At 41.6% G+C, this 16,955-nt stretch overlaps 1 protein-coding gene across 1 annotated transcript in view; it reads right to left on the bottom strand.

Annotated features, from left to right (window-relative positions):
- LOC144593849 (protein eyes shut homolog) overlaps positions 1 to 16,955 on the bottom strand; it is a 192,276-nt gene that overhangs the window by 156,327 nt on the left and 18,994 nt on the right. The window contains exons 2-3 of the mRNA XM_078399968.1: positions 7,179 to 7,349; positions 1,037 to 1,190 (exon numbers count right to left, since the gene is read on the bottom strand). Of these exons, the coding sequence (XP_078256094.1) occupies positions 1,037 to 1,190; positions 7,179 to 7,349 (325 nt within the window). The remainder of the gene's footprint in view (positions 1 to 1,036; positions 1,191 to 7,178; positions 7,350 to 16,955) is intronic.

Below are 16,955 nucleotides of genomic sequence, written 5' to 3'. Positions count from 1 at the left end.
ACAATTCTTGATGATATTTTACATGGTTAAAAAAGTACACCACAGAATCAGGCCATTCAGCCCACATGATCCTTGTTTCTATTCCTTAACGTGCTACACTGATGTTTCCACTTCTCATCCATTGTCTCCTCACATTCCCTTCACCTCATCCTATGTGCCTATTTCCCCATTATTTGGGGTGCTCATCCCACAATTTCCGCCATTGGATTTCCTGGTTGCCAGCTATTTTAATTCCTCTTCCCATTCCCACACCAACCTGTCTATCGTCAGCCTGCCAGGGTGAGCTAGGCATAGGGAACAGCATCTCAGGCTGGTCTACAATCCAACAGCGAGAACATTGAATTTTCCATTTTCAGGTAACCTGCCCCTCCACCCTACCTTTCTCTCACCTCCTATCTATCCAGGTCCTCTCACATATATGCTTCTCCCCACAATGCTCTCCCATTTCCTATCATCCTGTTTCTTTCCCACCTACCCCATTCTGTCATCACCCCCACACCTCTGCCTCAGGAATTTCCTATCCCTCTCCTCCCCCCACTGCTCACCCTTCACTCGGTGTCCCCATCTGTCACCATCTCTCCTTATTTAGTTCCACTTTTCCCCTTGATTTTCTATCAGGTTACAGAATTTGCAGCCTATTGTGGTCCCCATTTATCACCTCCAGCCGATGTTGCTATCTCCACCATTCCTTCTATCACTTGCCTCTATCTGCCAATCAACCCCTCCTCACCAGTATACTCATCATCAGCTGTTGCCCCATCTCCTCCCCACCTCTTTATATCCCTCTACTCTTTCAGTTCAGATGAAGGGTCTTGACTGGAAATGTTGACTGTCCATTTCCCTCCACAGATGCTGCCTGACCAGCTAGGTTCCTCTGGCAACTTTCCTTTTTTTCCCTCCAGATTCCCAGCATCTGCAGTCTCTTTTGCCTCCAGTTCTTCCTCTCATTGACTAATTTGGCTTCCACTAGTTTATTCTCCTCCAGTACGCCGTCAGTTTCAAATTCTTATCAACATTGAATATCGGAATGGCTTACCGCACTGTGATGGAAGTCAGCTGGTCAGCGTCAACTCTTTGACTGGCAGATACAATCAATGGTCTTCGTGACCATCCACATCCTAGTTTCACTGTAGGTTTTCCATTGAGGAGAAACAGATGAAGGAACTGGCTTCCAAAATTTTCAGCGGTGGCTGGAAATGCAATTAATTCACTGCTGATGATTTTAAGTAATGGACGATCATTAAAGTACATACATCGGCGAAAAGCAATTTTGTCAGCTTTTGAAGTAGGTTACTTGAACTTTTGAAAATTCAAGTAACCTACTTCAGAAGAGCCACAGTTTAACCATTACACAAAATTCAAAACAGCTCCAAAAGTAACATTCTAAAGTAATCTGAGATGTTTCAATGAGATAGGGCATAAGAGTAATATCCCCACCACACTCCTCATTCACGGCATTTAGAAACACAACTTCAGTGAATGATACATGACTCAGACTTGTTTTTTAAAATAATTGGGGCAAAAGAAAAAATGCAAGCACAGTGGTGCAGCAAAAGAGTTGCTGCCTTATAGAGCCAGAGACCTGGGTTCGACCCTGACTATGGGTGTTGTACGTACAGACTTTGTATGTTCTCCCTGTAACCCACTGTAGTTTCTCCAGGTGCTCCAGTTTTCTCCCACATTCCAAATACTTACAGGTTTATAGGTTAACTAGCTTCTGTAAATTGCTCTGAGTGGATAGGATGCAAAACTGGGATAACATAGAATTCGTGTACGGGTAATTATTGGACCTAGTGGGCCGCAGGGCCTGTTTCCACACTGTGTCTCTCAACGAAACTAAACCGAGCTAAACTGAAGTAAACTAAACATACTACGTCAAAGTTGACAAATCAATAAATTACTGTGAGTAAACACAAGAATAAATATTATACTCCAAATTCTACGTAATGCCTTTACTTAAATCTTGCAACTTGCCCAACCAATTTACTCCATAATTTGCCAGTATTCCTCTTTTTGCTATTGAACTGGTCCCGAAGCTTACATTTTATATTGCAAATGTAATGCATGATGGAGATGATTTAATTTTTGAAATAATAGCTGTTCATTTTTTACTTTGATTGAAATGAAAACTTTAAATAGTTAATGAACAATCACGTGGAGTTTATAGTACAGACATGAACAGTTCCGCTCAATAAGCCCACGCAACATTCATAGTCTTCGAGAGCTTCCTCCCACCCAAATTCATCTCAATTTATCTGCAAACTGTTGGCACAAGATAAAAACTGAACATCTAGGTAAACAAAGCACCTTCTAGTGTGTGGAGCTAAATTTGCATGCTCCAGTTAAAATGAACAATGCTTATTACTTTAATTGAGACTACGTCAAGCAACTGGAGGAGGTGGGCGGCTCTAGCACCTTCAGGGATCGTATGTGACAGGGAACAAAGACTCCGGGAGAAGGTGGCAAAATCATTGTCTGGTTAACCTGTGAGTGGGTATAACAGAGCTTACATCGTGAATGAATCTATCCTCCAAAATCCCACACTTGATTGAAAGATAAAATTAAATGTCAACTGGTATTGTTTGTCAGGTAATAAAATGATGAAAGACCTGTCATAATTAAGTGTGATCGTCTATTTTTCCCATTGCAGACAGAAAGATAACCGCAGCATGTCAGCGCTCTGTTTCCCTTGCTGTGATGCCTTCCAAATGGCAAAGAATCACCTTTACTAGAGCTAACAGTTCACTTGTTTATTGGAGCGTGACCTCAATGGGTGGGGTGGGGTGGGGGGGGGGGGGGGGGGTGGGGTGAGGGGGTGGGGGGGTGGGGGTATTACGGGAACTGCTCACAACATCACAGCCTCTGATATCCAAGGTACATCTATTCGGCTGTGACTAATAAAACATCTGACAAGCCAACCCACATGAACTTCAAGCATCTCCCACATGCAAAGATGTCAGTAGCTTCCATGAATAATCCCAAAATGATCAAGTACTTATGACGTTGAAGTTATTTATCGCGATTATTCCCAATACCTTCATCCATTTTTTCAGTCTATCTTACTCCCATGTGTGATTCCAAATAATTTTCAGTTTCTCAGAGCTGAATGTAATTGATAGGGAACACAGGTTGGTTACCTGATTTAATTTCTCCATCTACGGTGACGTGTTAGAATTTGGTAACATTCTTGTAAAGCTGTGTAAAATGTTTTACAATGTCAATGGTAACATATGAGTGCAATTCGTTGTTTTATTTAGAACATGATGACTTCCTTAGGGATGAGGTGAGAGGGCAGAGGCGGGAGACAGACATACTGTAGAAAGGAAGGACCAGTGATGGCACAGCAGTGCAGCGGTAAAGTTGCTGCCTTACATCGTCAGAGACCCGGGTTCGATCCTGACCACGGGTGCTGTCTGCACGGAGTTTATACATTCTCACTGTAACCTGCATGGGTTTTCTCCGGGAATCTCCGGATTCCTCCCACACTCCTGAGACGTACAGGTTTGCAGGCTAATTGGCTTGGTATAAATGTAACATAAATGTAACATTGTCCCTGGTGAATGTGTCATACAGTGTTAGTGTGTGGGGATCCCTGGTCGGCGCAGACGCGGTGGTCTGATGGGCCTGTTTCCGCGCTGAATCTAAACTAAACTAAACAGCGATTTGGAAAATAGCACCCTGTGGTTGAGCTTTAATTGCAGAGCTGGAGAATTTATGGAAGAAGAAAATGTCATTCAACTTAAGTCGATTCCCTCCCCTACAATGTGATGATTGGTCCTCTGACGTAACTATTCTGAGGGAGGAAATCAAGCAATGAATCTTTCAGGAGAAGCACAGCTATACAACCATTCTTCTTTCATCATCCCATTGAATATTTGAAACATTAATCCCTAATTCTAGATCCCTCACAGGAGAAAAGATCCTTTCCAGATTCATTCCGTCAAGACGCCAGGATTTTATATGTTTCAATCAAATGAAACAATATTTTAAAGTTAATTAAAGTCTTTGGCTCTTGAAGTAACAAGCTTTCAGATTCTGAAATCTAGAAGCAGGTTTGAGATCTCTAAAGAAAATGAAAGAATTGCACTTCTATTCTGTTTTTCATAAACTGAGCTTAGCTTATTGTCACGTGTACCAAGGTACAGTAAAACACTTTTGTTGTGTGCTAACCCGTCAGTGATATAAAAGCTATAGATGAACAAAGTAATTCATTGATAATATGCCCTCAAGTCAGTCATTAGAATTGCACCATCAAGTTTGCAAACTACCAAGTACTGCAAACAGCATGTGCAGTGATTGGATAATCTGTTTTAGTGTTGTTTTTTTGGAGGAAGTCAAACCTTATCTTAAAACATAGAAAAGTACAACACATGAGCAGGCCCTTCGGTCCACAACGTCTGTACTGAATATAACATCAAGATAAACTAATTTCATCTGTCTACGTATGATCTATATCTCTGCATTCCCTGCATGTGCCGAACTAAAAGCCTCTTATAAGCCACTATTGTACCTGCCTCCATGACCATGCCTGGCAGTGCGTTCCAAACACCAACCATCTGTGTAAAACATCTTGCCCAGCACATCTCCTTTAAATTTTACTCCTCTCACATTAAAACTTTGCCTTCTCGTCTTTGACATTTCCATCCTTGGCAAAAAGGTTCTGACTGCCCACCTTATCTGTGCCTTTCATAACTTTAGATACTTCAATCAGATCTCTCCTCAACCTCTGGCATTCCAGAGCAAACAACCCTAGTTTGTTCAAGCTCTCCTTGCAGCTAATACACTCTAATCCATGCATTATTTTCGTAAACCTCTTCTCCACTCCTATCCAAAGCCTCCACATCCTTCCAGTGATGGGGCAACCAAAACTGAACACAATACTCCAAATGCAGCCTTTAACAGAGTGTCATGAAGTCCTTTACACCCATCTAAGGGAAATGCTATCACTGGTCGGGCACAGCAAGACAAGCTGAAAATTGGCAAAAGGAAATAGGATAAATGAAGTAATTATGTCAAGAATAGTTCTTTATCAAGAACTTAAGTACACAGACTTAACTAAAATTTGATGCAGTGGCAGGCTTTGGGAATATAAAAAGCTCAGTGCAAACAATTATTACAGAGGCTGAAGAAACAAACTGATTGATTTGTTCATTTGAGCGCTGTTTGGGGGTCTGTTCATTTAGCACATGGGCTAAAGTATTGCAGTGGGTAGTAAAGCTCTTCCAGGGTTCTTGGATAATCAAAGATATTTACAGTGTGTTTGCTTACATTTTGAAATTGACTATATGCATGGAACCCCGCTTCTTAAATTGCCATCCCCATGCACAACTGGGTGTGGCAGAAATTTAGATGTATTATTTGAGTAGTTAGACGTAGGATCACTTGGCTTTGGCTCTGACATAGAACTCAGCTGGTCAAGCAGAATCTGGTCAGCTGGTCAGGCAGAAAGATGGTCAACATTTTGGGTCATGACCGTGCCTCGGGACTGAGAGTGTAGAGGGACAATAGCCCTCCCATTCAACTCTTCTTTCCATTCCCACACTAACTGTCTTTTCTCAGACTTCTTCTCTCCCACGATGAGGCCAAATGAAAACTAGAAAAAGGATAGGTCACATTCCACTTGGAATGCAGCCCAATGGCAAGAACATTGAAGTTTCCAATTTCAGGTAACCTACTTCCACTGTGCCTCATTCCCACCAGTCCACCTTGCCAACTGTGAAGCTTATCTGTGCTAATCCTATTTGCCCACATTAAGACCATTTCCTTTGCACATTTGCTACCTAAAAATCTGTCCAGAGTATTTTAAACATTGTAATTGGATCTGCCTTCACCACTTTCTCTGGTCCAAATACTCAACATCCTCTGTGTGAAAACCTTAACCATCAGGTCTCCTTTAAATTTTGCCCTCTCACCTTAAACCTCTGCCCTTTAGTTCTAGACTTCCCTGCCCTGGGGAAAAAAAAAAAGATTCTGACCACCTATACTATTTATGTCCCTCTGAATTTTCCCAACTTCTATAAAGTCATCCATCAGTAATCCAGTCTATTCAATCTCTCCTTATAACTACAACCCTCCGTTCTAGGCAATACCCTAGTTAAACTCTTCTACCTGCTTCTTATTGCTATCACATCCTCCAGTGTGGCGATCAAAACTATGTGGTTTTATGAATGTTTTGTGTAACTGCAACACAATGTTTCAAATCTTATACTCAACGCCTTGGCCTTTTCAAGCAAGTATATTAAATGCCTTTTTCACTACATTATCCACCATGTCACAACTTTTAGGAAGGCTTTTAGCCCAACTTTTACCCCAAAACTCCCAACCCTATACATTCTACCAGAATTTGACCAAAATCTAACATTGCACATATGTGGACTAACTTCTATCTGCTGCTGTTCTGCACAATTTTCCAACTGATCCATGTCCTGCTATAGCTTTAATAAACCTTCTTTGTTATCTATGACTGAACCAATTTTTGTGTTGTCTGTAAATTCACTAATTGTACCTTCAGCATGCTCATCCAAGTATTTTATATGTGTTACAAACAAACAAGATTCCAGCATCAATCCCTGCAGTACATCACTTGCTACAGATTTCCAGTCACACAAACACCATTTCACCACTTATCTCTGCAGCTATCACGTATCCAATTTTGGGTCCAGTTCTGAGGCCAACAAGTCTCAGCTGCCTTCTGCCTACACTGCGGGATCTCATCAAAAGCTTTACTAAAGTCCACATAGACAACATCTAATGCCCGGCCTTGGTTACCACCTCAAAAACTCATTAAGTCATGGGAGATATGAAGCCCTCTGAATTAAACTACGCTATTTCCTCCTGATCAATTGTTGCATGTCAAAGTGCCGATGAATTCTCAATCACAATGGTCTCGAGCAACTTCCCTCCCATTGATCCATGGCTCGCTCACTGGCTTGCAGGGAGAGGGCATTGATAGGAACAATGTGAAGGGTGAAATAATGGGTTAGCCTGACTTTGTTGGGTTGTTGCAGCAATGTGAAGGTGCTATTCAAAGAATTACATGAAAACTGATAAGTCAGAACCAGGCTGATTGGCATGTAGATCATTGCTAATCATAATCCAAGAGCTTCCCCTACCCTACGACAGCTTGAAGCACATCTAAAGCCACAGAATGCATAATTTCAAGCGTCGTAAATACTCACTATAAAGAATAGTTCCGCTGGAAGAGGATGTTTTTATCATAAGGTACAGTGTCACATCTGCTTCAACTGCTGTTTTATTATTAAAGTCCGTATCTCTTCTCAGTATTGATGTAAGTGACGGAAGCTCTAGGTAAGCATTGCCATCGAATGATGGAAAAATCAGGGTGATATCTGAAAAAGAAGAGGTGGCACATTACACTTTGTTTCCAACAGTTGTGCAAAAACTGCACCATGGCAATACTTGAAACAAAATGCATAAATACTGGTAATTACACTTCTGGTCTAACTCGACAGCTGAAAATAGCACCAAGAACCATAAAGTGAATCACAAAATATGATAAATTCCTAATGAGGAAAAATATAACGAGTTCATTAATCAAATAAGATTACTCACTGGCTCCAAAGTGAATTCAGTTTGCAAATTTATTGCCAAATCTAGAAATAAGTGATTCAAAATTCACCTCATTACAAAAACTGTGGACTGCAGTAATAATGAAATGCTTTCAATTATTTGTATCCTTTTGCTTTACTTAATTATGTACATGATGTGTTATTCTAATGACCACTACAGCTCAGCTGATAGCACCAAGAACATCACAATCGAGTGTGATTGTCAATTAAGCACTTTGAAAGTAATATTGCATAATGATGCAGAGTCTTGACCTGAAACAATGATCACCACTTCGCTTCAACAGATGCTGCTAGACCAGCCAAGTTCTTCTAGCAGTTTAATTTTTACTCCAGGTTCCAGCATCTGTTCCAGATAAGTGACAACTTGCTTCCAGTTTTCCTGGTATTCTGATTTGAGCACACTAGCTACTCAGGCTCCTGGAACTGAGTTCTTTTCATCACATTCACCACAGAGCAGAAGAATAAATTGTTAAACAAACTTTCCTCTGTAATTATCCAAAACTTTGCTGTTCCTTTCACGTTTTGCCATTCCTTAGTATCACTTCTTATCCAATTACCCGACCTAGCTCAAATCTTTACATTGTAAACATAAATGATTTTACAGTGTCAAAAAACCTTACAGTATGGAAAGAGGCTCTTTGGCCCAATTCATCACTGCTGATCAAGATGCTCCATCTAAGCTAATCCCATTTACCCACGTTTGGCCCATTATTCCTCAAAGCATTTCCTATCCATGTATCCGTCCAAATGTCGTTAGGTTTATTTTTAGAGATACAGCAAGGGAACAGGTCCTTTGGTCCATCAAATCCACAATGACCATCCATTTCCATTAGTTATACATTATCCCACTTTCCCAACCACTCTGGAAATCAGAACATCCACAAGAAATCCATGCTGCCACAAGGGAAAGGTGCAACACCATACAGACAGCACCTGAAGTCAAGATCGAACCCTACCAGCGTTGTTATTATTTTTATAGTTCCTGCTTCCTCTGGCAGATTGTTCCATATACCCACCACTCTCTGAATGAAAAAATTACATCTCACTTTTTAATTACATTTTTGCCCTCTCACATTAAACCTATGTCCTCTAGTTCTTGATTCCTCTACCTTGGGAAAAAAACATTTACCCTATCGATTCCACTCATAATTTTAAACAACATTGTGTGGTAATTTTGTAACTACAAAATCAGTGTATTTTATTTGTGTTGGTATAATCTGTGTGAAGTAAAATCACTGCATTGACAAGTTTCTGTTTTGGATGAGACTGAAAATCGCAATTCAAAAAAGTAAATAATCACAGGTGGGCTCGGTTCTCAGTAAATGGGTTTGACATATTGCTGAGGTTTCTGCACATCAGCTAACTCAGAACTGATTCAGCAGTAATTGATATTCAAATTAAACTCAATTTTAAAGATGTGTTTGCCATTTTGATCCCTATAGCGAAAAATTAAACTTTGGAGGACGGAAAAAAGGGCATGATTTAAATTTCACAAATGTTCTCATAAACTGAAAGGACTCTGAACAAGTCCCACGACAATATTAACAGTAACAATCAAAACACAGAGTGCTGGAGGAGCTCAGTGGGTCAGGAAGCATCTGTGGAGGGGATGGACAGGAGATGTTTCGGGTTGGGACCCTTAACAGTGCTGACACATGTGCAGCAAATGTGCCAGATGTTTATTCTTTGCAACAGTATTTTTTTTGCATCCCATAGTCTGGGACTATATTCAGGGAATCTGCGGCTAACCGAGATAAATATGCTACTGCTGTCACATACTTTATCAGCAAGTGTGTAGGGGTCGGTGTACCAAAGAACACAATACATGCATCCCCCAACAGGAAACCACGGATGAACCACATGATCCATTCCTAGGTGAAGTCCAAGTCTGCAGCTTTCAAGTCAAGTGATCCCGAGATGTACAAGAAATTTATCTACGACCTTTGTAGAGCCATTAAGAATGCCAAGAGTGAATTCTGCACTAAGCTTCAGTCTTGAGGCAATGACAAGGATACTCATAGATTACGACAAGGTTTTCACGCTTTAACGGGCTACAAAGTAAAGGCGGGCAGTACCTCTGGCAACAAAAGGTCCCTCCCCTTGAGATGAACTCAATGCATTCTACGTCCTTTGTGCAAAGAAGGTCACCTCGGGTGTACCTGTACCAAGGGTTACTGTGGCAGATGTAACTTCGGCCTTCCTGTGAGAGAATCTGGAGAAAGCAACTGGTCTGGATTGAATCGCTAGCCAGCTTTGATCCACTGTAGTTTGCTTACTGTTGCAACAGATCCACGGTAGATGCCATCACCCTGACCCTAAACTTATCTCTGGGATACTTCGATGGTAACCTACGTTAGACTCTTATTTATCGACCATAGCTCTGCCTTCAATGCTATAATCCCATCCAAACACATCTCCGAACTCCTGGACTGCCGTATGTTGAAAGGCTGGAGCGATTGGGCTTGTATACACTGGAATTTAGAAGGATGAGGGGGGATCTTATTGAAACATATAAGATAATTAGGGGATTGGACACATTAGAGGCAGGAAACATGTTCCCAATGTTGGGGGAGTCCAGAACAAGGGGCCACAGTTTAAGGATAAGGGGTAGGCCATTTAGAACGGAGATGAGGAAGAACTTTTTCAGTCAGAGAGTGGTGAAGGTGTGGAATTCTCTGCCTCAGAAGGCAGTGGAGGCCAGTTCGTTGGATGCTTTCAAGAGAGAGCTGGATAGAGCTCTTAAGGATAGCGGAGTGAGGGGGTATGGGGAGAAGGCAGGAACGGGGTACTGATTGAGAGTGATCAGCCATGATCGCATTGAATGGCGGTGCTGGCTCGAAGGGCTGAATGGCCTACTCCTGCACCTATTGTCTATTGACCTCAGAATCAGCTCCCCCCTCTGTCACTGGATTCTCGGCTTTCTGACCCACATACCTCAATCAGTGAGAATAAGTGTCAACACCTCCTCCAGTAATTCTCAACGTCAGTGCGCTGTAAGGATGCGTTTCCTGTCCCCCTACTATATTTCCGATACACACACAACTATATGGCCACATTCAGCTCTAATTCCATCTGCATGTTTGCAGCCGACACCATCGAATGAGCGAGTCACAAACTATGATGAGATGGAATAAAGGAAAGAGATAAATAACTTTTTCCTCAATTAAATCCTCAAGACAAGTAACCTTTTCCTCAATTAGCAAGTTGAAGGAACTAGTTATTGACTTCAGGAACCATGGAGGAGTGCATGCCACAAATCAGCATCAATGATGCAGAGGTGGAAATGGTTGAGAGCTTCAAGTTCTTTGGCGTTAATATTACCTGTGATCTGTCATGGACCAAGCAGACCCATGCGACATCCAAGAAATTCGGCATATCTCCAGTAACTCTTACAAACCTCTACAGATGCACCCTGGAGAGTATATTGTTTGGTTGTTTCATAGGTTGGTTTGGGAACAGCTTTGCCCAAGACCCCAAGAAAATGCATGGAGTTGTAAATATAGGAAGATTTATCACATAGACCACACTTCCTACCATTCACTGCATCTACACGGAAAAGCAGCTAACATAATCAAAAGCCTGTCCCACCCAGGTCATTCCTTCACCCTGCTCCTGTCCAGCAGAGGGTACAGCAGCATGAAAGCATGCACCACCAGATCAAGGAACAGTTTCTTCCCCTCTTTTGTCCGTCTTCTGAATAGTCCTTCTATAAGCTAGGGTGCTTTCAATTTATCTCTACCCCATTGAGGACATTGGACTTTGCCAATGGAACTGATATGCTACAATGCTGGGAATTATATTCTGCACTCTATCTTCCCCTCTGCTCTACCTTTTGCATTTGAACTGATTGTTCTTATGTATAGTATTACCTGATCTGTTTGGACAGCATGCAAAACAAAGCTTTTTACTGCACCTTGGTACTTGTGACAATAATAAACCTAAACATGATTGAACCTACTTGCACTGCTCAACATAACGGGTATTTGCCATCAAGGATGCGACTCTGAAATCAGAAATATAAAAGAAAGAAAAACAACTTCAACTGCAGGAGATCTAAATTCAAATCATTGATGTGATAGAAAGCCCAGGGATTTTGAAGCGGAGCAATCAATACCGAGCACAAAGGAGCAAATAGCACTATTTTTGGATGGGATATGTTGATACAGTTTGAAAGTAATGCAATAAAAGGCAAGAATTCCATAGGATAAGAAAACAACTGCCAGATTCACCAAGGGTTACAAATAATCAACATTGGTTGAACATCCTTGAAGAATCTGGCAGTTTGCCATCAGGAGACTGAAAGAAATTTGACCCGAGTTGTTGTATTGATTTGACATTGAGGTGCTAAAAATAATGGGATGATACGAGTTATGGTGGCAAACAAATGACGGGTTCACCATTGTATCCTAGGTTAATCAAGAATTTTAAAAGGTAAGTGAACAACTGTCATATGGACAACAATGTATAAGGGCACCAGTGTGATAACGAGAGAAAGATTTCTCATTTCAGCATGCATGGCAAAATCATATCCAGCACCCGGAGATGAAAATGCTCCCTATATAACTCAGACCCTTTATATTGCATTGTGGTTCACCTTTGAAATGCCATAATGGAAATGTGGAGCAGTTCATTTTCCCTGCAAACAGATTAAATTAAACTCAGTTGTACTTTGAAGGCTTTCAAAAGTATTCAGTGATCGCAGGTTAACCCAGGAAAGGAAAAACACATACATTGGCTTATCAATGCAGGAGCAGTGCTGACCTTTCAGTGAATCTAATCAAATACTACCACCTATTTCAGAGCAGCTTTACAATGGCTCCTCATTCTTTTGTTGTGTCTCCTTCCAATGCTGCTTATGATCGACTTCTTCAGCTTTATTTAAAGATAAATGATTTAAAATGCACCCGTCACTTCCCAGTACCATGCTGACCGCAGTTTGCAATGAGCCTTGATTCCTGAACTCTCCTATTTAAAGTTCACATCACAAGGAAGTCAGGTCAAATTGAATAAAAATTCTCTCAACTCACAGCCAAATAAATGAAATGTTCACAGCGGTAAACTTTCCCTTCATTCAGACATGATTACGAGATAAATTTCAAAGTTCTCTTCCACTTCTGTGTTTCATGGCGATTATTCGAAGTTTATGTTCCTTTCAACATTTGGCAATGCAGATATTTTATCTCATGATGACTACATATGTATTTGCCCTGGGCAAATTCCATTCTTTTCCAGAGATGTTGCCTGACCTATTGAGTTGCTCCAGCACTGTGTCAATCTAAACCAGTATAAACCAGCATGCACAGTTTCTTCCCTGCACCATTTGCCCTGGACGTTGTTTTGTATAAAACACCTTCATCCTGTCTCTAATGATGAAGGATGACATAACAGTGGGATTATGAATGAATGAATTTACAAACATTTTCTCCTCTTTTCCTTCTGACGTGAACCAATTGCTCCACAGTAGGGCAAGCTTCACTCTGAACTTGGTTCAGTGAGTTGACCACCATTGTGGTGTTGGTGTCTAAAGTATTTGGGAATGTGCACAATGACGGTAAAACACTGTGATCACACAGTCTCCATAGATTCCCATGTGAGAATGTTGCAGCCAAGACTGACGGTTGGCCTTGATACGGGAAGAGAAACTAAATAATGGAAGAGCCAAAGTAAGGTGGTACAAAAAGGCGATTCTACTAGAGTCAGGCCACATGCAAACTGGAGGAACAACAGCTTTTCTTCCACATGGGTAGCTTGCAACCCAATGGTATGAACATTGAATTCTCCAATTTTAGGTCACCTCTAACAACCCTCTCTTCCCCCTCCCCTTTCCCCCCCCACACACCCTCTTTCTCTCCCCCCATCCCCCCTCCCCTTCGCCCACCCACTTGCACCTATTTCTTTCCTCCCTCTTCCTCAACTGCTCCATTCCTTCCTATGTCTGTCTCCTACCTGCTTTAATCTCTGACCATTGTTCCACCATCTCCCTATCACCCCCACCCTCTCGCATGTGTCTACTTATTACCTGCCATACTTTGTCCTGCATTTCCTTTCTTCCAGCTTTCTTCCCCCCACTCCCACCCTACATTCAGTTTGAAGAAGGGTCCAGACCCTAAAGGTCACCTAGCCATGTTCTCTGAGATGCTGCCTGACCCACTGAGTTACTCCAGCATTTTGTGTTCTTTACAGGGGGATACATTAACTGCAGTGTTTTACAAATAACCTACTACCTTTTAAAATAAAGATATTAATACCTTTGTGAAGACATCACACAGAGAAAAGAAGGCAAAAGAAAATCAAAGATGAGAAAATGTCTGGCTTTGGAAAAATGCTTCCTACATTTCTTCTGTCCTGAGTGACCTTCAGATCCTTTAACCTCGTGACTCTACATCATCTCACATGCAGGTGCAGACTTAAGTAGTTGTTATCAAGGAAGACAATACTCAATTCCTTCCTGTGGTCAATGTTTTAATCAAACACATCTCATACATCAAATTTACAACTTTTAGAGGCCGATCGATAGGGAACTTCAGTCTCCAACAAAATTAGACGCAAGGTTGCAAGAAGCATGCAACTGAGAGATCATGTGTAAGTATGCTGGTGTTCCACTGAGCCAGGAGGGATTAGCCTGTCAGTTTTAACAATGAATGATTCCTCCCTGGACTGCAATAGGTTTAGGTAGACTGTGAGGTACATTGCTGATGAAGTATTCTTGGAAATCAGGATCAATACGGTCTCAGCCAAGCTATTTTGTGCTCTATGTCTTCAATAAAGTGCAGCTGACTTATCATGTGACCATCATATGATAATCACATGACAACTGAGTTTGCTGTCTTTTCTTGGCTGACTTTAATCTGATATCACTGAGGACTCAAAATCAACATGAAAGAAGAAACATTTGTGAAATTGTGAAAAATAATTTTTGAAGTACATTTACTGTGGTGCTGTAGGAAATGTAATCAATAATTTTCACAGTGCAAGCTTCTACTCCAGCTAAAGCTGGAACAAGCAGGTAATGTGCTTGTTATGTTGATCAGGGTGCACTGAACAAAATCCCTTGGTTTTTGGATCTTTTACATCCATTCTGGGAGAATAATGCAGACCTTCATTTAACACATCCAGCTGGGGTGATGCATTTAGTCTTCAGCTTCATAGGTTATAGGAGCAGAATTAGGCCATTTGGCCCATCAAGTCTACTCTGCCATTCAATGGGCGGGCGGCACGGTGGCGCAGCGGTAGAGTTGCTGCCTTACAGCGAATGCAGCGCCGGAGACTCAGGTTCGATCCTGACTACGGGTGCCGTCTGTATGGAGTTTGTACGTTCTCCCCGTGACCTGCGTGGGTTTTCTCCGAGATCTTCGGTTTCCTCCCACACTCCAAAGATGTACAGGTATGTAGGTTAGTTGACTGGGTAAATGTAAAAATTGTCCCTAGTGTGTGTAGGATAGTGTTAATATGCGGGGATCGCTGGGCGGCACGGTCTCGGTGGGCCGAAGGGCCTGTTTCCGCGCTGTATCTCTAAATCTAAAAAATCTAAATCAATCATGGCTGATCTATCTTTCCCTTTCAAACCCATCCTTCTGCCTTCTCCTCGTATCCCCTGACACCCGTACTAATCGAGTCAAACCTTCAGTCTTCTGATTCAACAGTTGAGAGCCATGACCCATGAAGACCAAGCTTATTATTGTAACCAAATTGCCAGAAAATGTGAGGTAAGCTGCAATTGACTGCTTAACTGAAGGCCTGACACCCGGCTTGTGGGATATTACCAACACTTCATTGTAAATGCCATAAAAAAGCCAACTGCATATTGCAATGTGTATGTACATAGTCAGACTCGCACCATCATTTAACAATGTGGAAATGAATGAAATGAAGTCTCCTTTAGGGTTGAGTTTTGAAGATCTTCCAAATGTAGCAGTGAGCAGTAAACCAAGAGATAAGCTAGGGATCAGCAGTAGCAACCTGGACTGATTCTGGGGCTGGGAAAGCAGCAAAAGGCAATGGTTTTGACCTTCATCGGCAAAGATGAAAGATTATATTTGAGACTTGGTCTCGACCCGAAAGACACCCATTGCTTCTCTCCAGATATGCTGCCTGTCCCGCTGAGTTACTCCAGGTTTTTGTGTCTATCCTCAGGGTAAATGTTGAGATGTTTCCACAAGTGTCGAGAGACTCATTGGTTCAATGGCTCAACGCTCAACACTGAAATTATTTTACGAGGTTCCAGATTCGGCACCATTTCCAAAGTTACAAAAAACGGTCTGTGCCCTAGGTCTTATAGAGTGGTGCCTGATCCAGGCGAGCCTCAGGGCCTCCGGCTGTTGGATCGTTCAGCGAACAAGGGGTCACAATTATAGAAATTGAAGTCAGTTAAAAACTTACTGATGTCATTATTTGCCAAGAGACAAATAAACAAATTGAAATGCTGGTACAAAGATCCAAAGCAGCATGAAAGCACTCATCCTCAAAGCTCATACCTGAGTAATGGTTAAAAGTTCTCCAATCAGTTATTCTCTCAGCTTCCTCACCCGTTTTACATCCAAAATTCCATTGTGAGTGCTGTACTTGGCATTTCCAACAATATGAACAATACTTGGCCATAGAACTAGAGGGTGGTAGTGTGATGGGGATTCCGGTGGAATGGCAAGAAACAGGTGTCACTGGTTCAATGCTCTGAAGTTCTGTTCTGAATACGATCTGCGCACGATTATATTGGACATTGAAATGTGATACCGCAGAGTATTTGAAATCTGTTTCCCGAGCATTTCTCTGCCTTTGAGCAAATATGCATCGATAAACTTTAAAATGAAACATCTGTTCTATGCTCCACGAAATTCACTGTGATGAAAGAGCATTGCATAGCCTCAAACCCTGCCAGAACTGAAACACCCTGAACAACTAAAAGCACAGAAACACCTAGGTGGGCCAAGAAAATTGTCTTGGAGGATATGATTCAAGTGAGCCTCCTCCCACCTTCGTTCAGTGAAGCTTTCAGTGAAGCCTGCTATTTATTTTCCATCATATTTTTATCAAGTTACTCCTTAAGAGCATTTGTAATATTTACCTCCACGACTCCTCATCATAATGATCAATTCTCACTGGTCCCGAGGTTCCTGCTCAATTCTCTGTGGCATTTATTGCTGTCTATTTAATATTTGCAGCCTTTGCCTTTGATCTCTCTTGCAAGTGCATTTTCCTCTGTACAACTATTCAAACAAAATCCATTCTGGTCACTTCTCAGCCCATTTCTCCCCCAAGCTAAAGAAGTCCCAGTCGATTAATTATTCTCTGACAGTTATATAATTTCTCTGTTCTAATATCATTTTGAAAATCTTCCCTGTCCCTTGTCCTGTACTCTATATAATCTTT

The sequence above is a fragment of the Rhinoraja longicauda genome, chromosome 5 (assembly GCF_053455715.1).
Source record: "Rhinoraja longicauda isolate Sanriku21f chromosome 5, sRhiLon1.1, whole genome shotgun sequence".
Lineage (NCBI taxonomy): Eukaryota > Metazoa > Chordata > Chondrichthyes > Rajiformes > Arhynchobatidae > Rhinoraja > Rhinoraja longicauda.
This window is presented reverse-complemented; position numbering and strand designations above follow the sequence as displayed.